Source organism: Microtus pennsylvanicus, chromosome 16, assembly GCF_037038515.1.
Source record: "Microtus pennsylvanicus isolate mMicPen1 chromosome 16, mMicPen1.hap1, whole genome shotgun sequence".
In the NCBI taxonomy this organism is placed as follows: domain Eukaryota; kingdom Metazoa; phylum Chordata; class Mammalia; order Rodentia; family Cricetidae; genus Microtus; species Microtus pennsylvanicus.
This window is the reverse complement of record NC_134594.1, coordinates 16,479,782-16,503,599: the sequence shown is the minus strand read 5'-3', so window position 1 is coordinate 16,503,599 and position 23,818 is coordinate 16,479,782. Positions and strand designations below refer to the sequence as shown.

Here is a 23,818-nt window from a genome sequence, read left to right as displayed (position 1 = left end):
GCTAATTAGCTCACGTGTTATATCACATGACTTAAAATCAGCAATGCAAAAATATGCATCTTATGGAAATAGAAAACACTATCCTGAGTGAGGTAAGCCAGACCCAAAAAGAGGAACATGGGATGTACTCACTTATATTTGGTTTCTAGCCATAAATAAAGGACATTGAGCCTATAATTAGTGATCCTAGAGAAGCTAAATAAGAAGGAGAACCCAAAGAAAAACATATAGGCATCCTCCTGAATATTAACCTTCATCAGGAGATGAAAGGAGACAGAGACAGAGACCCACATTGGAGCACTGGACAGAAATCTCAAGGTCCGAATCAGGAGCAGAAGGAGAGAGAGCACAAGCAAGGAACTCAGGACAGCGAGGGGTGCACCCACACACTGAGACAATGGGGATGTTCTATCGGGAACTCACCAAGGCCAGCTGGCCTGGGTCTGAAAAAGCCTGGGATAAAACCTGACTCGCTGAACATAGCAGACAGTGAGGACTACTGAGAACTCAAGAACAATGGCAGTGGGTTTTTGATCCTACTGCACGTACTGGCTTTGTGGGAGCCTAGGCAGTTTGGATGCTCACCTTACTAGACCTGGATGGAGGTGGGTGGTCCTTGGACTTCCCACAGGGCAGGGAACCCTGATTGCTCTTTGGGCTGATGAGGGAGGGGAACTTGATTGGGGGAGGGGGAGGAAAATGGGAGGCGGTGAAGAGACAGAAATATTTAATAAATAAATTAATTAATTAAAAAAATATGCATCTTAAAATGTTCAAAATAATTTGTATTTTTCCTCTCAAAACTGGGATATTTTAGAGAAGTGCCCTTATAAAGGAACTTACATATAATATCACTGCCATTAAGAAGGTCAATTGACAGTCTACAACCACTCCAAGAACTTGGTGTCCTCAGTGCAAGCATACAATTTAAAAGTATTTTTATTCATAAATTATATATTTTGCATTATGTTATTGGATGCAGCTGTTCCAGCCTAAATGATCACTGTATAATCAACTTAGTTTCTTCTCCTTGTCAGCAATCATAAGCAAGATGAAATAAAATTATACTATTCAAAACTTGAAGATGAGCTCTGCTCCCTGGTCTGAACTAGGTGCGTGTTTCTGTTCCACGGAAGCACTCCTTTGAAGATCATTTGTACCGACTTTACTTAGAGACTGTAAATCCTGCCTTCTACACTGTGGATCACAGGGTACTGCCCTTAACCACGCATCTCTGCAAACAAGGTCTGGGGCTGCAGCAGCACTTACCAACCAGGACCTGGCCGCTCTTCATGGCAGAGCCTCCTGGCAACAGGCCGTGCACCACAAGCCTCTCTCCATCGGCCGGCTTCCCGCTCCTCCTCCAGCTCCACTTGCTCTGATGGACGATTCCCACCAGCACTTCCAGGAGTTTGAGCTGCTCCCTGGGCTTGATGACGGTTAGCTTTTTGGGGTTGATATAGACAGTCACATCCTTGTACCGCTGTTGCACAGTGACCCCAGTCTTCTGGTTGGACTGATGCTTCAGAATGGACACCGGGCCATTGTCATTGCTGTTCTTTTTGTGGTAGCGCTTAGGTAAAAGTCTTTTGCTCTTCAGGATCTTGGTGAAGAGCTTGAGCTTGGGTTCATGCTTCCTTCTTTCTCTGGAGTCATCCTCTTCAATGATGACCTCCTTCTCACTGAACCTGACGTGGTTCACGGTCTGTGTCTCCGGAAGGAGGCTCTCCTCCTCATCCTCACTCAGTTCCAGGTAAAACAGCTCGCCATTCCTCTGCACACTGTCCAGCCACTCGGGCTCCAGATCACTGTGTGAGAGAGGAAAGGTCACCTGCACGGTCATCCAACATGAGAAAGAGAGATGGGCGCAGGTTAGAGTTTTAAAGAAGGGGAGGATCAAACAGGCAGAGTGATACAAAAGAAAACCAATGAAAACGGAGAAGGAAAGAACTTTTTCTATAATCTATTGGGCTATACTTTTAAAAATAAAACTAATTCAGGCTCATACCTCTAATTCCAGCACTTAGGAAACTGAGGCAGGAGGACTGCCATGAATTCAAGGTTAGCCTGGGCTAAACAGTGAGTTCCAGGCTACAAAGTGAAACCCTATCTCAAAAACCAAAGCAAAGCAAAGCAACAACAAAACTAATTCAGAGGCTGGGAAGATGGTTCGGTGGGAAAGGTACTTGCTGTGCAACTATGAGGACCTGAGTTCGGATCCCCAGCACCCACATAAAAAAGCCGGGCTCAGGGAGGACATTGAACAGTGGAGTTCACTGAATTAACATGTTCCTTCTAGGAGGGAAAGGGAGGCTCAGGAGATTCAAGAGATAAAGAAAAAGCCACACGTTTGGGAAAGTAAAAACTTGACAATTATAGAAGACCAGATCTACAGAATGAGCAGGAACTGCTGGGGAAGAGACTCTAAACAGCAGCTGCCCAGGGAGATGCTTGGGTCTGTGGAGCCGCCCACATGCTATGCACGGTGGAGATGCCTGGGCCTGTCTACATGCTGTGCAGAGAGCTCTAGGGCTGCAGCTTGAGTCTCCATTCATTCTGGGAGACGCATATGCTTTTGAGGTATCTCTGCCCCTTGAAAGTAACCCCTTATAACTCCTGTTAGTGACCCCCACAGATCCTCACTGACTCACCAAGTCAGACACTGCTGTCTGCTCTGCAGTGAGTAAATAATATGTGTTGTGTCTTCTGAGAAAAATCCCTCACACAACGACATGGTAGCACATGTCTAGCTCCAAGGGCGAGCTCAGGTTCAGTGAGAGACTCTGCCTCAAAAAGTAGGGTAGAGTGCAATAAAGGCCCAGCAATATCACCTCTGGCCTTCACGTGTGTACACCTGGGCAAACATGTCCATAACACCCAAATGTGCTTGTGGACACACACACACACACACACACACACACACACACACACAGAGAGAGAGAGAGAGAGAGAGAGAGAGAGAGAGAGAGAGAGAGAGAGAGAGCACTAACCCAGCCACCGTGTGGTTATAGCTCACTTTGGACATCTCAAAATTCGCATTGGTTATTGAAAGTATTGACTGAACCCACAGAAGCCAGCTGCCTGGAAAACACGGATAAGCATACTATCTGCATGGGGAGCACTTGGGATGGCTTCAGCCAGAATGAAGTCATGCATCATGTACTTTATTTAGATAACAATTTTCAAAAAAACAGCATCATCTTTCCACAGACTGCAACCATGGCCGGAACCAGGCAGCTATAATCACAGTCCGCAATGAGCCTAGCTGTAACCTCTAATTTAAGCACAACGCCTCATTAGCAGCAACAGTAAGGAGAGTAAAGCCACACTTTACATAATTCATCCTGTGGCCGTAAAAGAGGATAGATGGGAAGTCGGTTGTTAGGTGCCCAAATTATTGCCCTTAAAGTGGAAACAGCATTAAAGGGCAACAACACCCATGCTGTGGCAATAAACTGATGGCTCTGTTCTGTTCTGAGGCACAGGCTGCCTTCCACGCTGCCATTCTTTGAGTGCCCAGGCAGGAAAGGGTTTAATCTGTGTTCTAATCGTCACCCAACAGAAGTCTCCTTTGCTTTCCTGAGTGTTTAGTAGCAACTCTGATTCTTGTATTAAATTTTTGTCAAGTACTCCTTTCTGAATACCATAAAAATCAGTCCCCAAAATATGCTATTCTATCACTACCATGGTCTGTACAGATGGTTAGTAACACACGGTCTGTATAGCTGGTTATTACACACAGTCTGTATAGCTGGTTAGTAACACACGGTCTGTACAGATGGTTAGTACACATGGTCTGTATAGCTGGTTAGTACACACACAGTCTGTATACCTGATTAGTATACACAGTCAGTATAGCTTGTTAGTATACACACGGTCTGTATAGCTGGTTAGTAACACACGGTCTGTATAGCTGGTTAGTACACACACAGTCTGTATAGCTGGTTAGTATACACAATCAGTATAGCTGGTTAGTACACACGGTCTGTACAGATGGTTAGTACACATGGTCTGTATAGCTGGTTAGTACACACGGTCTGTACAAATGGTTAGTACACATGGTCTGTATAGCTGGTTAGTACACACACAGTCTGTATAGCTGATTAGTATACACAGTCAGTATAGCTTGTTAGTATACACACGGTCTGTATAGCTGGTTAGTAACACACGGTCTGTATAGCTGGTTAGTACACACACAGTCTGTATAGCTGGTTAGTATACACAATCAGTATAGCTGGTTAGTACACACGGTCTGTACAGATGGTTAGTACACATGGTCTGTATAGCTGGTTAGTACACACAGTCTGTACAGATGGTTAGTACACATGGTCTGTATAGCTGGTTAGTACACATGGTCTGTATAGCTGATTAGTACACATGGTCTATATAGCTGGTTAGTACACATGGTCTATATAGCTGGTTAGTACACATGGTCTATATAGCTGGTTAGTACGCACGGTCTGCATAGCTGGTTAGTCATACACTGTCTGTATAGCTGGTTAGTCATACACGGTCCGTATAGCTCGTTAGTCATACACGGTCTGTATAGCTGGTTAATATATACAGTCTGTATAGGTGATTAGTAACACAGACTTTTCAAGTGTACATTAATCATAAAAAAGTAAAGCAATAGGTGGCTAAAGATATCAAAACTAACACTTCACTGGTCTAGATGGTTCCAATACTTGGCATCACTTTAGATGCTCAGTGGCACTTAGATCACCAGGCACATATTATCAGGCGCTTCAACCTCACCTCTCCTTGAAGTTAGTGTTTAGCATCTCCCAGCTCTGATCTGAGGAGTCCAGACAGCTGTGAGCCTCCTGGAAGCCTTTAGGTGACAAGTGAACAATAACCTTTCCTAAAATTCGTTTATTTTTATTTTATGTGCATGGGTGTCATGTCCCCAGGAACTGAAGTCACAGTCAGCTGTGTGCTGCCATGTGTGCTGGATGGAAGGGGAGGGCCTTGGACTTCCAGCAGGGCAGGGTGCCCTGCCCTGTCTTAGGACTAGAGGGGGAGGGAGGAAGGGTGAGTGGGACAGCGGGAGGGATGTGGGAGGAGGGAAGGAAGTGGAAATTTTGATTGGTATTATTTATAAAGTAACAAAAAAGAACAATAAAATAAAATAAAATAAAAAAGTACATTACTGCTGACTCTTGAAGTCACTACAAAAATGTGAACTGAAACAACTAGATTTAATTCCTGCTCTAAAAGAATTTTTTTTTTAAATATGGGTTCATTTTTGACTTAAAGGTTGCAAAGGTGCTCCTGTGTTCCCATAAAACCCCGTTCCCCTGTGTTAACATCTTACCCAGCTGTTACTCGCCTGCCAGTAAGACGCTAACGCTGGCCTGTGAGCTGACTCCAGACTCCATTTCTGTTACCGCTCTTCTATTACCGTTCTGTTTGGGCTCCAGGATTCCACCCAGCAGATCGGGTTGCTGCTCGCCGTCAGGTCTCCCTCGTCTCTTGTGGTTTGAGAGTTTCTCGGCCCTTGCGTGGTCTCCCCCATCGACCTCTTGGTTAAGGCGATGTCTGTCCAATGCCCTGTTCTACAGCCCATTGTTAACTCCTGTTTTTCTTTAGCTCCCTAACTCTCCCCCACCATTTCGCTTTTACGCCTTCCATATGCATCATCATGGGTTCTTTCTCAGCTTCTCTTCCCTACAAAACAAGGTTTCTGTTTGTTTTTTTTTAACTTTGTGTTTTATTTATTATTATTGTGTATATTTCCAAGTGTGTGTGTGCAAGTACATATGTACATATGTGCCATGTGGCATGCGTGAGAGCAGAGAACTCTGTGGAGTCCATTCTGTTCTTCCACTGTGAGGGTCCCAGGAATCGAACTCGGGTTGTCTGGCTTAGCAGCAAGCAGTTTTATCTGCTGAGCCATCCAGATATCACAGCAGTGTTTTCATTTACCACAGTGTAAATGTAACGTGCTGACTACATTTTCTGCCCACATGGATCTGGAGAAGATCCACACAGGAGTATCCTGACGGGCACATTTCCTCATTTAAGTAAAATGGATATTTGCACTATCCCAGATAATTACATCCTCCTCCTCGTGAGAAAAGAACAGTGCATGTTTCCCAAAGTGGTCACCGTGAACTTAAATGACACTAGCAGGTATAACAGCAGGACAAGGGTAGTCACACAGAATAGAAAACGAAACAGTGGGTGACGAGGTGATGGTTAATCTCACTGTCAACATTATGGGGTCTTTCAACTGTATTTTAATAAAGACTGTCTAAAGATCTGAGAGTAAAACAGTCCCACTGGTCAGCCTTACAGACCAGGTTATGATAACATATGCCTTTAATCCCAGTAGCCGCACTAGTTGCCATAGAAATTGAGAGGTGCATGCCTTTAATCCCAGTGGTGCACATCTTTAATTCCAGCCCTAGAGAAGAATATAAAACAGGAGGAGACAGCGCTCGACACACAGTCTAATGCTGAGATACCTGGAGGCAGAATCACCATTTCAGACTGAGGCCAGTGGCTGACTGTTTTGCTTTTCGGATCTTTAGGTTGAACTCCAATTTCTGATCCTGAGTTTTTATTAATCGTGCTTCGTTCACAAAAATGCTGATTGCCTGAGGCTTTTCAGCCACCAGCCCAGGTCAGAGTTGGGATTAAAATTCCAGGTCTAGGATCTGAACCCAAACCTAGCTACCTGGGTTAGGGAGAAAAACTAGCAGCCCCAGCTCCCATCTGCCCTGGCTTAACTTCCATGCAAAGATGGAAAATACACAGAGAATCTGGATACTGTAATCTATTGCGTTCTCTTTGAATTGTTTGACTGCTGAGGAAGGAGCAACAGCTGCTAAAAGACATTGGATTACTAATGTTGCTGGATTAATCCAACCTATATATTTTGAAAATGCCTTGACTTCAAAATTAAAGTCAAAAGATATGTTACTTGGAGACGAGATTTTGCTTTTGTTTCTAAAGGAAGTGAGAGGCTGTGGATTCATTCTTGGTTAAGAAAAATAAGGTTTGATCAAGGAAGACCCCCTGAAAAATCTCCAGTGGGAACAGATGACCCAGATGACCCAATGTTTCAGAGTACGTTTGTTGCAGTTCCCTCTGAGTTCTACATCCAGAACAATCTCAAGACTGATGATCCAGTCTCACAGAATAGTCCAGTAAGGACTTGACCATAATCCTAAATTTTCTTTGGGTCCCGATAAGATTATCAGCATCCCCACTGTGGCACTGAAACTATACAAGAGAGCCAGCTGAGCATAAGCCTGCCTGCCTATGTCTACCAGCACCGCCCTCCACGCTTTCTGCCTTGAAGCTGTGGTTTGGAGGGATTGTTATAGAATAAAGAGCAAGCTGACCTGTCTTCAAGGCCCTGCCTTGACTTCTCTCAGTAATGAATGGTAACCTGGAATCGTAAGCCAAGTAAACCCTTTCTCCTCTAAGTTGGTCATAATTTCCTATTGCAACAACAGCCATGAAACTAGAACAAACCACAAATTTCTGAAGCATTTTTAAGATGACAATGATAACTTACAAAAAGTTAATATTCTCACATTCGTTCAAAATTTTAAGAATACAATCTATCCCTAGTAAGCTTCCAGAATGGATTTAAGCAGGGTTTCCCTTCACTTTTAATGACAAAAAAAAAAAAAGGTGTTATATACTGTTTGCTGAAGATGCTGTAACTGCTAGTTCTAACTACACATAAAATGTTATCCTAAAACTATAGATAACAGTGGCCTGAACCCTTGCACTGCCAGGCATTCACTAAGTCACCACCGGCTTTTCCAAGAAGTCCTTAATACACAGCAACAGGTAGGGATTACTTAAAAAAATAAAATACTGTGAATCAAAATAACTCATTCATGGTATTACCAATAATTGTGACTTGAAATAGAAAGCTCTGGGGTTGAATAGAAAAAAATATAGCATGAATATCTACCCTGAAGCCAGAGAGGCTGTCTTGATAGTGAGGTGCTGAGGAGACTTCCTCTCTGCAATCTATTTCTTTCCCTAAGAGGAAAACCTCACCAGAGTTTAAAATAGTTGCCTTACAACATGTGTAGCGTCTCTTCCCTTGTAAATACGCAGAAGTCTGCAGGTGGAGAGGGACTTCAGAGTTGGGTGCATTTGCTGCTCTTGGAGAGGACAGGAGTTCAGTTCCAAGCACCCACACAGTGGTTCACAACCACTGGAAACTCTAGTTCCAGGGATCCAGCGCCTTCTTCTGGCCTTTATGGACACTGCACTCACGTGCACAAACACACAAAGACACATAGGTGCACACAATCAAAAATAATAAAAAGTAAATCTTTTTTAAAAATGCACGGAGTCCACGTCACAAGTAAGAAGGCTCCTGAACCCTGCAGGACAGGGTTCAGGAGCAGCACAGACATCATTCACAGAGCACAGAGCCCACCGGGAGGCGGGCACCGCAGCAAGCAGACCAGCACTGCACTCCCCAGCCGGAGCTCGGGCCCGGGACCGCGATACCGAGGACCCGCCACCCCCGGGAGCCTTACGTGTCGCTGCTGGCTGAGGAGCGGGAGTCCAAGTCGCTGGCCCCGGCGTCGGAATCGTCCTCCTCCTCTTCCTCCTCCTGTGAGGACAGGTCTCCAGGGAGCTCGGCCGGGCGCCCACGCGAGTCTCGCCACGCGGGGTCCGACATCGTCAGGATCGCGAGAGCTCCTGGTGGAAGCACTCAGACCCCAGCACCAGCCAGCCGCACCTCCAGCCGCGCCGCCATTTTGCCAGGCCGGGCCACGTGACCCCGATGTTCAGCTGCGATTGGCTGAAGCGCCGGTTGCCCGGGAGACAGAGAAGCTTCCCGGAGAAGACGCGGAGCTTTGAAGAGAGCCACTGTGTACTTCCCACAGGCTGTGCACTCTCTGCTCCGCGGTTCCCCAAGCAGAGAGTGAGGCAGACATTCTTCCCCCCATTTTCCTTTTTTCCCTTCCAGGCTGAGTATTTTACAGTTTTACTTTGTCCTGTTTTCTTTTTTTTTCTAATTTTTTAAAATTGTGATCCAAAAGGATGGGTTCCATTTGGCCAGGTTTGTTGTTCTTGTATTGACAGAGCCTTAGAGATAACGAGCTTTTGCATTCATGCACCCGTAGGTGCTAATGCAAATATTTCAGTTCTTTCTTTTAAAAAACAATTTTTATCTGTGATTTGTTAATACTTAACATCAAGTATTTTTAAGGCACATAATAGCTATCACTGAGTCACTCATTGCCAACTCAATTACGTTCAGTCTCAATTCATATACTATGCTAAGTATTTGCATACAATGAAGTAAACAGTTCTCTATAATTAAATAAGAAACTGAAACTTAGTGAGGTGAGAATGGTTATGCAGCTAGCGGGCAACAAAGTCAACCAAGAAATGAACTTTAATTATGACAGCACACTACATTTTCTCCTCAGGAGCCACTGCTCCAGGTTTCATTTTCCAAGATCAGCCAAGTGAGAAAGTATTACATGATAAGTTCTCAACGTGAGCGATGTGTTCTAGATTGCACATCACTCTGGGTCATGGTGAAATCTCACACAGCCCTGCTCCCTTCTCTTGGTTCAGTGTATATACACTAGCATATGCAACTCACCTGCTGGTCCCTTCTAGTAGCTGACTGGTTAGAAGACAAGTCATCAGGGTGTCAGTCCCACAATGATGGTGTTCAAATAGGATGACTAGATCATTCACCTAATGTCGCTCTGCATTTAGAAAAAAATACTGGTTTTCCACTCCTAATATACCACCATCAACAAAGAAGATGCCTGTGACCTCAAACGGTATGGAGATGTCTCCCCACAAGCAGGCAGTGGACCCCAGCAGCGTCCAGCTAATCCAGTAACTTCGACATGGCTGGAGATGCTCAGATAACACACGTCGAGGGATCATTCCCAAGACTGCCGCCCCATCCTTTCCCTTAAAGATGGCAGTCACAGGCTCCAGCTTGTTCTTACTTGTCTACTGCCTACAACATGAGGTTCTCATAACCCTCTCCTTAAATTTGAATAATCTACTTGAGTGGCTCACAGATCCAGGGAAATCCTTATAGTTACCATTTTATTATGCATCATTACAAAGACTCCAGATGAAAAGATACACAGGGTGAGGTATGGGAGAAGGAGTGCAGAAATTCAGTGATACCCTTCACTGTCCACTCTCTGAGAGCCTCCATAACCTCATCAATCCGGAGGGTCTCTGGACCTTGTCTTTCTGGTTCTTATGGAAATGTAATCACATCAGCCAGATTGCTAACAGGCTGCACAGAAAGACTCAGCAATGCCTAGGTTTATTTATTATTCTACATTTCTTTCTTCTAGGAAGGGGCAGGATCCCTCTGGAATGACAAGTGTCTTATGACCTACTGTCAGATAGGGACAGGTCGCTGTATTAAAGAGGCTTGCTATAATCATTATATTTATGATAAAACGTGTATACTTTCCCACCACTACAATTTCAAACAATCAGATTTGCCTAAGATTTCCTTCCAAAATAAAAAAAAGTTCTTTAGGCATCTGCTTGATAAGTTAGTCATTTGTTTGTTTGTTTGATACAGGGTCTCACTGTGCAGCTTTGGCTGGGCTGGAACACACTATACAGGCCAGGCTGACCTTACATTCACAGAGATTGGCCTGCCTCTGCCTCCCAAGTTCTGGGAGGAGAGATATACACAGCTATGCCTGGCTGCATTTCTTCATTTTTAAAGCAACCTAGTAGAAGCTTTTGTTTTTTAAAGTAAAAGACATTTAAAAATATGTTGTGTTATGTATGTGGGTGTTTTGCCTGCGTGTATATCTGTGTACTAAGTGCATGCCTAGTACCCTCAGAGGCTAGAAAAGGGTCACAGACCCCTCTGGAATTTGAGTTCCAGACAGTTGTGAGCTGCCATGTAGCTGCTGAGACTCTAACCTAGATTCTCTAAGAAGAGCAGCAAGTGCTTCCAACCACCATCTCCCCAGTCCTATAAAAGACATTTTCATTAGCAAAATATCCAATTTTCTTCCCCCAAGCAGTAGTCTATAATTTCTATGAGCATCTATTAATTTTACATTGTGCTCATAAACCTCATAATGTTTTACTTCACTAGAGAATAGAGTCTAAATTCTGTATAGTGTTTAAAATGCTTTTCCCAGTTCAGGCTGGGGATGCAGCTCATTTGGCAGAGTGCTTATGTAGCATGCAGGAAGCCGTGAGTTCAACCCCCAGCACTCTATAAACCAGCTGTGGTGGTGCACATCTGTAGTCTCATCACTAGGGAGACAGAGGCAGGAGGAGCAGAAGTTCAAGGTCATCCTTGCTTTCGTAGAGAAGTTGAGGCTTGTTTGGGATTCATAAAACCTTGTCTCGGATACATTTTTCCCTACATCAAATAACTGAGTATCACCTAGGAGTTAGATCTTCATTCCTATTATCTATTAACCTCATTAAGGAAGTGTGGCCAACACGTCTGATCAAAAGGGATCACTCACAACTTACTAACGGTACAGTTTTGGAGACCTTGCCCCACATCAATGAGATCAGAATCTGCAGAGGAGAAGCCTATAAATCTCTGTTGCTGTTTTTTAAAGGATTTAATTTTTTTTCCTTATGTATATGGATGTGTTGCTCGCATGAATGTGTGTGCACCATGTGTAAGCCTGTTACCTGAGGAGGTCAGGAGAGGGTGTTGGATCCCCTATAACTGAAGTTACTGATGGTTATAAGCTACTATGTGGATGCCGGGAATCACGCTGGGTCCTCTGCAAGAAAAACAATTATTCTAAACCATGAGCCATCTCTCCAGCTCCCAAATCTCTTCTAAGTGAGGGCCCCGAATGGTTTGGAAACCTTGGGAAATGATGCCCTAAGCTTTGCCCCAGTCCTGTGAGGGACAGGATGGCTGGTACTTCTGAACACTCTGCCACCACTCCCACTTGGTGAATTTGAACCTACCTGACTGTCTCTGAATCTCTCCACAGAACCACATCTGTATCCCCAGCACGTCAGTCTCTGCAAGCTTCACTTTCCTGTTCTGTACATTCACTGTACAGGACTGTTAGGAGTATAGTGAATTGATTCCTGTGAAATACCTGATGCAAGACTTTTCAGTAGACTGAGCCACTCTGTAGACTTAGGCAGTTCTCTTGATGCTTCTACAGGATGCATTTGTTCAGGTACAATACAACCTTTACAGTACAACAATAGCTCTCTTTTTAAATAGCATTCCAAATACACCTACCCAAGTCAGAAGTCCTTTTTTTATCTTCACTCAATCAATATTCCAGGCATATACATGTATGTATATGTTTGTGTATGTATATGCATATGCAAAAATGTCCCCAAATGACAGTCTCCTAGAGACATGATGACATGACTGGCTGTCCCTTCTATAAACTTCTCTCCTTTCACAAACTTGACTCACAGAAAAGAAAAAGAAAGAAAAGAAAAATATCCTCCATAAAAGTATATTATAAAAAACTCCTTGTAGTAGACACTCCATATGTCAGCTTCCTGGACTAATTAAGTTTCATCTGTTAGCTTAATGTGAGAGAAAGAGAGAGAGAGAGAGAGAGAATATGTGTGTGTAATGACCTTGCTTGATCTTTATACAGACCCACATACAATATAACAACAATTATTTTTATTCTTAATTTAATTTGGGGGGATGTGGTATTAGCAAATTGTATCTCTAACTTTATTAATTTTTAATATCCTTGTACGTGTTGGGAAAGAACAGAGAAAGAAAAAGACAATGGCATCAGGACCTTGTGAAAACACTCTGTTAGTCCAAGGGCTTAATAATTAGAAATCACAAGAGAACTTTAAAGACTTAGACTGTGGTATATTCTCATTTTCCATTTTTGACTACATAAAAATTGAAGTTCAAAAATATTTAGTTTAACATGTAGGAGACACAAGGTCCCAATTTCCATAGATTGCCATCTCAATTAGGCAAACAGTACAATTCAGACATAAAATACTCCAGATAAGAACATAATTAAATATTTACCATCGTTAGCAGGCTCAGGGGCTCTTTATTTAGTAGCTGGAGAAACCAGCAATGAGAGATAAATGGAAGCAGGGCTACGGGAGGTGATGTTGAGTTAACCCACAGGGCACGAATTTATGTCAGGGAGCTTTGTCGGGAGCTAATCAATACTACCCTAAGTGTGAACATAGGACTATGCTTTATGAAATGAGCAATAATAGGTTTAAAAAATATTTTAAGGTGATTTTTAAAATGGTGATAGGTCAATAAATATTTAAGATACTGTGACTTTCTAACGTTGAGTTTTCCAAAATTGAAGATAGAATCACAATACACAAAAGACACTCACAATGCTAAATTTATGGAACGAAGTTACAGTCTGAAATTTTAAGTTCCTCACATGAAGTTGGAATCCCTTGTTCATATGTACAGCATTGTGATAAGAGCATTTAACTGAGGATAGAGCACAGAGGAGGCTCTAGAAGCAGGCTGGGTATGTCAGTGACAAAACGCTTCTTTATCATGCACAAAACTGTAGGTTCAATCCCCACTTCTGCAGAAACCAAACAACGGGATTAAATTACTTCCCATTGGGTCACCCAGTAGCGGAAGCAGATGGCACCACTCGCGCCCCAAGCCCAGTTGGTCCATTCTTACTTGTCTTCATTCTCTATCTCTACTTACAAACTATAAACGCGTTTGTTGAACTATTCTGCCACCAGTTTCTTATGCATATAATGAATGTCAAGCTGTTTAACACCCTTTATCCTGTCTCACCCCTTCCCTGCTAGAACCTTTCTTCTCTAACTCTCAGCCTCCTACGTTCAAGTCTTTGAGTGTGTGTGCAACCCACTGGGTTTCAGTAGGGTTGTCTCCATGAGCAAGGGATGTTCCTAAAAGGAAGACATAGAAATGTTGCCAATACAACTTTAAAGCACAGATAATGCACTGGTCAGTAAATGGATGGCTAGGATTTAAAGGGTGTTTCTATTATAGTTATACAAACCTTTATATGTGTCAGCGAAAGGTATTTGAACACTATGAATGTATATGAAAATAGATCCTCATCAAGTGAGAGAGGAACTTCGATACAAGGTTTTAAACAGGTGTTTTGAAAACACAAAATGACAATAAAACACAAAATAATAGAACACAGAAAAATCAATGCAATACGAAGACGAAAAGACTTTCATAGTCTTTTAAAAAGAAATCCCTGTGAGCCGTGGTCCTGACAAACTGTGTTTCAGGTCCTCTGGGCTGCTCGGGCAGATGGTAGCAGTTACGTGTAATGCCCATGAAATGGCTTTTTGGTCTAATGCTGAGCAGGTGTATTCCGGAAATACCCATTCCGAACTGATCACCCCCAGGCCGAAGACACCAGTTTAAACAGTTTAAACATTTTCTTTTGCCCTGCTTCATTCAGGCAGGCTTGTGCTTTAGATTTAAGGCCTTGTATTGTTAATCAGTTTGGATTCTTTTTTTTTTCTGTTTGACATTTCAAACAAGAAAAATATGAGGAAATTCTATTGCAATGGAGTCTTGTGGAGTTTAAAATAAATTCCCCTCCCAGCTAGGCCAAAATCACGCTGCGAAGGATTTTACAGTGAGCGCCACTCGGGGTCATTCCTCAATTGTAATTTTTGTCAAACGCAAGGGGGATTGTCTTAGAGAATTTAACTCCTCCTTAACAGTATTTCATTTTACATGGCAACAGTTGTCTAGCGGGGTGCAGAACGGGGCGCAGAAAATTTCGAGTTTCAAAAGACAGCTCTGGAGTCAAAGAAATCCGATTTTAAAACCCCTTGCCCCCTCCCTCACACTTTCTGCAGCTCGTATGGTTTTGTACAAAGACTTAAAAGGGTCGCTTGAAACGTTTACAGATGAGAGAAGTCACGTAAACGTCCCTGGCAGGTTTTTGCTAAGCTGGCTTACCCGTCCTCACCGCAAACTTATTCAAGAGAAACTTCATTTACGTCTTAGCAAGTCCCCCTTCCATCATATCTCAGTAAGGCCGGGACTTCCGAGTTAGCAACGTTAACTGTCGTCCTTTTCAGACATTCACTCTACAAGTCAAGATGTACCGCGTGGATTCCTTTCTCACCAATAAACTCATCGCCTTCAGCGTGGGTTTTAATCTTTGTGAGTCTGGTTTGCATAAAAGACAGGGTTGAATACGCTGATGGAAAGTTGAGATTCACTTCCTTAGGAGGACTCCTGTGTTGTGTAGCTAATGTTCCGCGGCGCATAGCGGGTGGGGTGAAATTAGATTTGTTAAAACAGAAATTCTTTCTAATCTCACTCACAAAGCTCTCAGCTTCCCTCAAATCCCCCACAGAAAGTGCAGAGCTCCTTGAAAGACACATGGTCCTCTTGGAGTCTCACCGAGCCTATTGGTGTGGGGCTGGAGTCTCTGCGACCCGGGACAGCACAGACTCCGGGAGGGGAGCCCTGCATCTAGGCGAACCCAGCCTCTGAGCCCAGCCGGGCCGCACCCTGAGAGCCAACACTGACCTGTGTAGCAGGACGCGCTGCACCGAATCCAGGTCCTCCAGGTTGCGGGGCGCAGGCTTGGGGATGCTGGTCTTACCCCCCTGAAACATGCCCGTGGGGAGCCGCCGCGATGGCGAGTCTCGGGGCGGCGGCGGGTGTCAGCGGGTCCCCAGCTCCACTAAGGTCCTGGATAAACGATACGAATGCCCAGGTGGCCCTGTGGGTCCCTGTGTTCCGGGGTCGCCAGGGGGAGCAATCTCGAGGTCTCTGCAGGTGGGCGATCTAGTGGTGCCCCCCCCCGGATCCCCGGAACCCTGGAGCCTCGCGGTCCCTCTCTGCACCCGGGGTCCCCGCGACCCCTCCAGGCACCTAGCTCCAGGGGCGCTCTCTTGCCGCCCAGTGCGCGCTCCGCGCCTCACCTTGAGTTCAGGGACCTCAGGCACCTCCAGTCTAGGACACCAGTGTACAGGCACCGCTCCAGGGCAGGACGCTGCCACCTGAGGCCACCAACAAGCCAGGCAGGAGGAGGCGCTTGCAGACGAATGACACTGCCCTGTGGCTGTGCAGCAGACTGAGAAAGTAAGTTGGGAAGAGGAGCCAGATGCCCCTGTGGGTGGGACTTGAAACCCTTTAACCATGTGCAAGCTGGGTTGGTGGCCCTCTTTTTTTCTGCACTCGGGAGGCTGAGGCAGGAGGACAGTTACCAGTTGGAGGCCAGCCTGCTCTATGTAAGAAGAGCCAGGTCAGTCAGGGCTACATGCAAGGCCCCGTCCTGAAACAAACACGCAAAAATTAAAACAAGAAACCAAACATGAGTGAGTACAGTGTAAAGGGTGGGCACAGGCGTGTCCGACATGGAGTCTTTATACTCCTTGGGAGATAGCTTTGAAATGTACTTGCCTTCAGTTGTTCCTTGGTTTCAAAGCAACATATACCATTGCACCTCGTGGTCAGGGTGAGTAGGAGGAGGGAGGGAGGGAGGGAGGGAGGGAGGGAGGGAGGGAGGGAGGGAGGGAGGGAGGGAGAGAGGAAGGGAGGGAGGGAGAAAGGGAGGGAGGGAGAGAGGAAGGGAGAGAGGAAGGGAGGGAGGGAGAGAGGGAGGGAGGGAGGGAGAGAGGGAGGGAGAAAAGGAAGGGTAAGTGGAAGGTTAGTTTAATGTTCAACGTGGGGGGGGGGTTGACTGTTGGGGATGGGGGATGACCCACGAGAGACTTCAGGATCTGTTCTGAACCTGATTCAGAATCAGATACAATGGTGGAGAGAAAGAATGGAGAAGTTGAAAGGTGTTTTAAAATGTGTCGAACCAGTGATGACGTAGACACAGACTAATTGTAATTGGTAATAGATTAATTTTATACTTCTGATTAGATGGGACTTTGCTTGCTTTGTAGCTAAGTCATCGTGTGTAGATCGTTTTTCTCCTGGATAAGTTTCTCTTGTCCCGGCTGCTAAGTAGGTGAAGAGGGTGAAAGAGAGTTTCATCATAAGGCACAGAAACTTCTACTCCACGCTCCTGCCTGCAGTGTTTCCTTGGCTTGTTCTGCACACTCGTCTGGTGTTCTTCCACCGAGTATCAAGAAACTGAAGGGTTTGTCTTTTGATCCAAGGAAGGAAACAAAGAATGTGATGCTTATAAAAGTATAATTTATCAGAATGAAAATCTAAAAGATAAATTTCAATAATGAATGCTTTTTAATGTTCGTTCATGCAATGATGTGATCTGAATTCGTAGAATGAAATTATATGAAATTTAAAGAGAATGTTTGATAGCAATAAAATAATTACGATTCAAATGTATGTAAATATTCAAGATGCAAATTTGTATGTTCAGTTTGTATTTGTTATTTGTCTCCTTGCTATGACAAAAGACCCCACAAAGGTGGTTTAAAGAAGAAAGGGTTTATTCTGGATCATGGTTGGGGAGGACGGCACGGCAATGGGAGCAGGTAGTGGCTTGTTACATGGCGTTCCAGTCAGGAAGCTCAGGGCCATGGAGGTGACGCTCAGCTCGCTTGCTTCGTCCTCTTATTAGTCTCTGTATCCCAGGATGATCTCCCCTTCTCATTTCCAGGAAACACGCCTCAGACATGCCCCGAGTTGTGTTTCCATGGTGATTCTAAATGTAGTCAAGTCGTCAGTGCGGATCATTGATCTCATTGTCCCTTGTTAGCCATGGAGTTGAGGTCTCTGGTGCTGTTATACACTGATCTATGTCACCCTCAGTATAATGGAGTTCTTAATCCCAAGGGCCCTAATGGGTCCTAATTTCAAAAGAGTCTTTGACATATAGCAAAGATGACATTATACTGAATTAGGGTGTTATTCAATCAGTCAGGGGGCTTTATAAGACAGAAAAGTGACTGGGAAGGGCTCATTGGTGAAGAGTACTTGCTGTTCTTGTAGAGGACCTCGGTTTGCTTCCCAGCACCCACACGGGATTAACGACCATCTGTAGCTCCAGTTTTAGGGGATCCGATAGCCTCTTCTGACCTCTGCTTGCATTAGGTACACAGGCATGCATGCAGGCAAAACACTTGTGCATAGATACACATGCAGCCATTCACACACACACACACACTATGTATGTATGTATGTATATATATATATATATATCAATATAAAAAATAAAAGAACAGGAACAAAAAACACATGGAAGGAGCATGACAATACAGAGAGAGAGAGAGAGAGAGAGAGAGAGAGAGAGAGAGAGAGAGAGAGAGAGAGAGAGAGAGAGAGAGAGAACACTGTTGGATAGCAGATATGAAGTGACAAATCTGTATGTGTGGTAGTGAGCTTTCCGTCACCACTATGAAAGACCCATGGGAAACAGATGGCCCCATCTGATGAGCAGATATGCACACTGCCTTCAGGAATGTCTGATGTGAGTAGCAGCAGACACTCAGATAAGCAAATTCCTCGTCTCGACACCAGGAAGCAGAGGAGGAGGAGAAAGAGACCCAAGGTCCCTTGAGTAGAGTCTTCTGTGGTCGAGGTTCCTCAGCAACACCACCCTGGGGGCCAAGCCTGAAACACAGGAGCCTTTGGGGTCGGTCAGTGACAGCACTGAAGCGGGGAGCAGTACCAAAGACAGGCATGGAGCCAAACATCCTCTAGAATGCCCGAAGGGTCACGGTCCTCCTAACAGCTTCAGGTCTCCAGAACAATGGAGAGATACATGTCTGATATTTTAATCACCTGATGCACAGCAGCTACTTGGTGTAAGTCCAGGGAGTTAGCACAATTAGCTTCTTCCACGTGTGAAATGGGAGTCAAGATATGACAGGGGTCAAGGCAGAGGTCTGAGGAAATCACAGGAAAGGTGAACTCTTGGGGCCAGAGGGAGAGGTTGACCAGGGTAACAAATGTAAAGAGATTTCCAGGCCTCTTGAGAGTTGTGATAAGCAGGGTTTCTGAACATTCTCCAAAGATGTCACAACAGAGGGATTGAAAACACAATGACTTAGCACCCTGGTCCTCGGGGTACAGTTGGCTGTGGGATGAGGAGAGAGAGCGAGTTGTGAGAGGCCTGAAGAGCGAGAACTTTGTGTAACTGATGGCCAGAGTCGAGGGGCTGGGAGAGAGGTCTCCATCGGTAAAATGCTTGTTTAGCCAGCATGAGGAGGGGGAGCTTGATGCTCAGAAACATGTCAAAACAGCTGGGTGGCCTGCTTGTAATTCTAGCACTGGGGAGAGGTAAGTGGATCCCTGGTGCTTGGTGGTTAGCTAGCCAGCGCAGGTGGAGAGAGCCTCCTGAGTAGAAGTCTGTGGAGCTGGGGTGGCTTGTGGGGAGAGTGCTTCAGGGGAGTAGCTTTAGCAGCACACACAGAGTGCAATCTGGCTGAGTGCCAGCCTGGAAATGGGGACCTAGGTTTCACAGCCACAAAACAACTGCGTTCTGCCAACGACCTGCATAAGCTCGGAAAACCCTCTGCCCACCAGGATCCTTAAATGTTTTAACCCCATGGAAAGTTTGACTTTGCTCAGGGAGAGCCTAAGCAGAACCCCTGGTTTCACTCGACTTCTGAACTAGCTGTATACTTTTGTGTGTCAAGAGAAAATGAACACGGGGCATTTTCAGGGGTGCAGATGGCAAGTTGCCCATGGAGTAGATACCACCCAGTTGGCTTGTGGGCAGGAATAGCTTTAGCCAGTGCTTGGCAGCTGCAAGGCAAGCATGAATTTCTCCCCACCACACTCTCCTGGGTTCCCTGCTCTTGCATTTTTTTTTCTGGTTCTGGTTCTTTTTCTTTTCCTAAACCATAAAGGTTGGGACTCTTGCCCCCAAACACACAGGAACTTCCTTCAGAGGTCAGAAAGGCTCTCATGTAGAATAGATTCCTCAAATCAACCTATTGTCAGAAAGGCTCTCATGTAGGAGAGACTTCTCAACTCAACCTATCTTCCGAGGTTATAATCAGGACAGTCAGACCCTTTGAGAAGTTGCCTCTGAGGTGGAGATTTCCACATATGAAGTTTATTGGGAAATGTTGAGGGATGAAGGAGGGGAACGAAGGATTCACGTGGGCAGAAGGAACACTTAAACTATAATACGGTCTCAACAAACATTCAGCCAATTCTGTGTCCTTATCAGGGGATGATCTTGGAGTACCGTCCTGAATCAAAGCAGGATGGGTCCTTGCATCTGGAAAGGATATTTGCTTAGGCGATTCTCTCCAGTGAAGGTTGTTACACGGCTACAGCAGCGGATCTGGGCTGTCAGTCATCAGCAGGATGAAGAATGGATGGTTCCTGAACGAAAGGGAGAATGGGAATGAGGAGGGATTAAAGCAGGCTCCACAGCACCTAGCTGAACACAGAAGACGCTCATAAACCTATGTGTGGAGGTACATGCCTGTAATCCCAGCACTCAAAAGATGGAGGCAAGCAGATCATTCGGGGACAGGCTGGGGTACAGAGAGACAATTCATCTTAAACAACAGAAGGGGGAGTAGAGGAAAGAGACAGAGAGAAGTAAGAAGAGGGGGTGGAGGAGAGAGTCAGGCAGAAGTTTACTAGTCGGACGTGGACTTCTCTGCCAGAGGGGTTTCTCAATAGAGGCATTAACAGCTGGTGAGAAGGCTGCACAGCAGGGACCAATATTAAATCAAAGCCAAAACACCAGCAGATGCAGTCCGAGTGCTTTGAGACTTCCAAAGCCCTTCTCCAGCACGCCTGGCTGCACGCTGGCTCACCTGTGCAGCACTACCCTAGAGACCATCTGTGTATTCTGCGCCTTAGGAAGAGCGTGCAGCACAGGGCAGCGAGTGGCCAGTGCTCAGTGGCGCAGCGCTTGCCCGGCTAGCATGCCTGGAGCCCTGGATTCTATCCCCAGCACAGCAAAGGAAAAGGAAAGCATGGAGCGGTACTACCCCCTGACTTCTCTCTATGCACTGGATGCAACTTTGCCCTTCCGTTGCAAAGACAACATATACATAGCAAGTTTAGATCTTAGAAACCACAGCAAATACCAGGTGTTCTGGTGCATACTTCTAATCCCAGCTCTTTGGGTGCAGAGGCAGGTGGATCCCTGTGAGTTCCCCGACAACCAAGCCTACACTGAGAGACTCTGTCTCAACCAAAACAAACAAACAAACAAAACTGCAGAAGTGTGATCTAATCTTTACCTCCAAAGGCTGGCTTTCGGATATTGTCATCTACAAAGCACACTTCTCTATTTTCTTTTTAATTACACCAGCGAGGAGGGGCCTTTTCGTCTAAAGACAAGTATATGCTGCAATCAGTTATCAAGAGAGCATGGGTTCTTACCTGTGCATCTGAGGTCCGGTATTGCACTATAGTGGAGGACACCAGAGTGGTGGAGCACCTGGCAGAGGTGCCAGGTATTCACTACAGAATAGTGATTGTAGTTTTTTTTGTTTTGTTTTTACTTTTTACTCTTTGGGACGCCTGCCACCCAGTTACCCTCCCCCCCCCAAACACACACACACACACACACACACACACACACACACACACACACACGGAAACTTATTCTTACTTATGAATGCCTGGCCTTAGCTTGACTTATTTCTAACCAACTTATTTTTTTTTAACTTAAATTATCCTGTCTACCTTTTCCTCTGGGCTTTTACTTTTCTCTATTCTATATCTCTTTCTTTCCTTCTTATTTCGTACTGGCTGGGTGGCTGGGCCCTGGTGTTCTCTCTCCTTTTCTCACTCTTTGCTCTTTCTTCTCTTCCTCTCTTATTTATTTTCTGCCCGCCAGCGCCATCTCTCTCTCTCCTGCCTCACTATTGGCCATCCAGCTCTTTATTAGACCTTCAGGTGTTTTAGGCAGGCAAAGTAACACAGCTTCACAGAGTTAAACAAACACAGCATAAAAGAATGTAAGACATCTTTGCATCATTAAACAAATATTCCACAGCATAAACAAATGCAACACATCTTCAACTAATATTCCACAAGTGAAGGTAGGAAGTGAGGAGAAAACCGAGAAGGAAGACGGAAGACAGGGCTTTTAGAACACACAGCATCTGTGCCATGTGGATGCAGAGGAATATTTACATATTACAAATGCAGTTGTATTCAGGATTGAACTAGTTAAGACTTCCTCCTGTTCATGTTCTATGTCTGTATTTTCTTTCAGACATTGCTGAACATACTAGTAACAGAGTGTCTTTTTATAAGGCTATATTTTCCTGTTGCTGTGCTAAAATAACGGACAAAGGCAAGTTGAGGAAGCAAGGGTGTATGCCGCCTCCCAGGTTGATGGTACCCAGTCCACCACGGCAGGCAAGACAGCGGCAGGATCAGGGGGCAGCTGATCACACTGCCTTTGCACCAGGAAGCACAGCCCACTTTCTCCTTTTCATTCAGTCTGGGACTCCAGCCCAGGGAATGATATCATCCTCAGTTAAAGCAGACCTTCCTGCCTCACTTAACCCAACTAGATACTCCCCACAGACCCCAAAGGTGTGTCTCCTGGGGATTCTCGGTACTGTGCAACTGACGAGCAGAGTTAACTATCACGGAAAGCTGATAACAGTTTAGCATTTCTGGATGTCCCCCTCGTGCCTATTACTGGCTTTACCAATATTTCATTTTCTCCTTCCCCGCTTTTCTTCCTCTGTACTTCCTTCTCCCCGAGCCCCTTTCTTTTAGTATCAAACTGGCCATCGTTCTGTTTCCACGTCCCACGTGCTGAGCCCAGATGTGCATGTCACCATGCCCGCTTCAATGAATATTCTTGAGAACACATTGCTGCGCTAACCTTTAGAAACTCTTCTCAAGGCATTCATGCAAGGCTCCGTTTCCATCTTCCTACCTGGGGATGGGTAGGGAATTGGGGGCTCCATCATCAGCTGCCCATAGGACCGAGAGTCCCCGTCTTTCTCAGGAGTTGACTCTTTATGCACTAAACTCTGTCTGTCTGTCTTCATCTATTTTCACTGCTGTCCAAGACAGGGGTACTGGCACCGCCACAGCCTAATATTCTCTTGTACTATTCAGAGACTAAGAAACACCATTTAGGTGTTTCCATCTTTAGATCTATGAAAGAGAGAGAGGGGGGGGGTGTTATATAGATGATAGGCAGATAACGTGATTAGGACCGGATCCAAAACTTTTCTGTGTGTAAAGTTTTAGAACAAAATAGGTGGGAAGGGCTTTCTGCTGACCCTTTCTGGGGGCCAGTCATGCACCTCGTCTTTTAGCAACTGGGGGTCAGTTCAGTGGCATAAAGGGTTACTAATGACCCCCCAGCTTCTTCTTTTTTTTGGTTTTTCGAGACAGGGTTTCTCCGTAGCTTTTTTTGGTTCCTGTCCTGGAACTAGCTCTTGTAGACCAGGCTGGCCTCAAACTCCCAGAGATCTGCCTGCCTCTGCCTCCCCAGTGCTGGGATTAAAGGCGTGAGCCACCACCGCCCGGCCCCCCAGCTTCTTTTGAATTTGCCTTTAATCAGCATACATATAATTAGGTTTGACTGCGGCAGTTTTTCAAAGATCTGTCTTATTTCTCTCGCTCCCTCTGCCGCCTTGCGCTCTTCTTCCCCCTGGAGCCTCCTTTCTGCTTTTGTGCTGCCCTGTCCTTTTGCCATCCCGCCCAGCTCTCCACACCTCATGCTCCCTTCCCACCTCCTATCTAAGGTCAAAGCCTGTACCTACTCTCAAGTCCCCTTACTTAGGTAGATACGAGTGATAGAAGCTAGGTGCTTCTCCTTCCCTGACTGATAGTCTGTCTCAGAACACAGGAGTGCATACGTTTTGATCAGTCTTGGATTCTTGGTGTCTGTGTGAGCCGCTCATGAAGAGCTGCTTCACAGTGGGGAGAGCCACCTCCCGCTCAGCCTTCGGGGCCACACCCAGATGAAAGTGGCCTGGGAACTTGTGTGTAAGGAGGGGA

The 23,818-nt window shown here is 45.3% G+C and overlaps 1 protein-coding gene across 1 annotated transcript in view; it reads right to left on the bottom strand.

Annotated features, from left to right (window-relative positions):
- Positions 1-8,761, bottom strand: part of Intu (inturned planar cell polarity protein) — a 51,067-nt gene extending 42,306 nt beyond the window's left edge. Inside the window, exons 1-2 of the mRNA XM_075950726.1 lie at positions 8,514-8,761; positions 1,270-1,808 (exon numbers count right to left, since the gene is read on the bottom strand). Coding sequence (XP_075806841.1) covers positions 1,270-1,808; positions 8,514-8,659 — 685 coding nt within the window. The 5' untranslated portion in view covers positions 8,660-8,761. The remainder of the gene's footprint in view (positions 1-1,269; positions 1,809-8,513) is intronic.
- Positions 8,762-23,818: the final 15,057 nt, after the last annotated feature.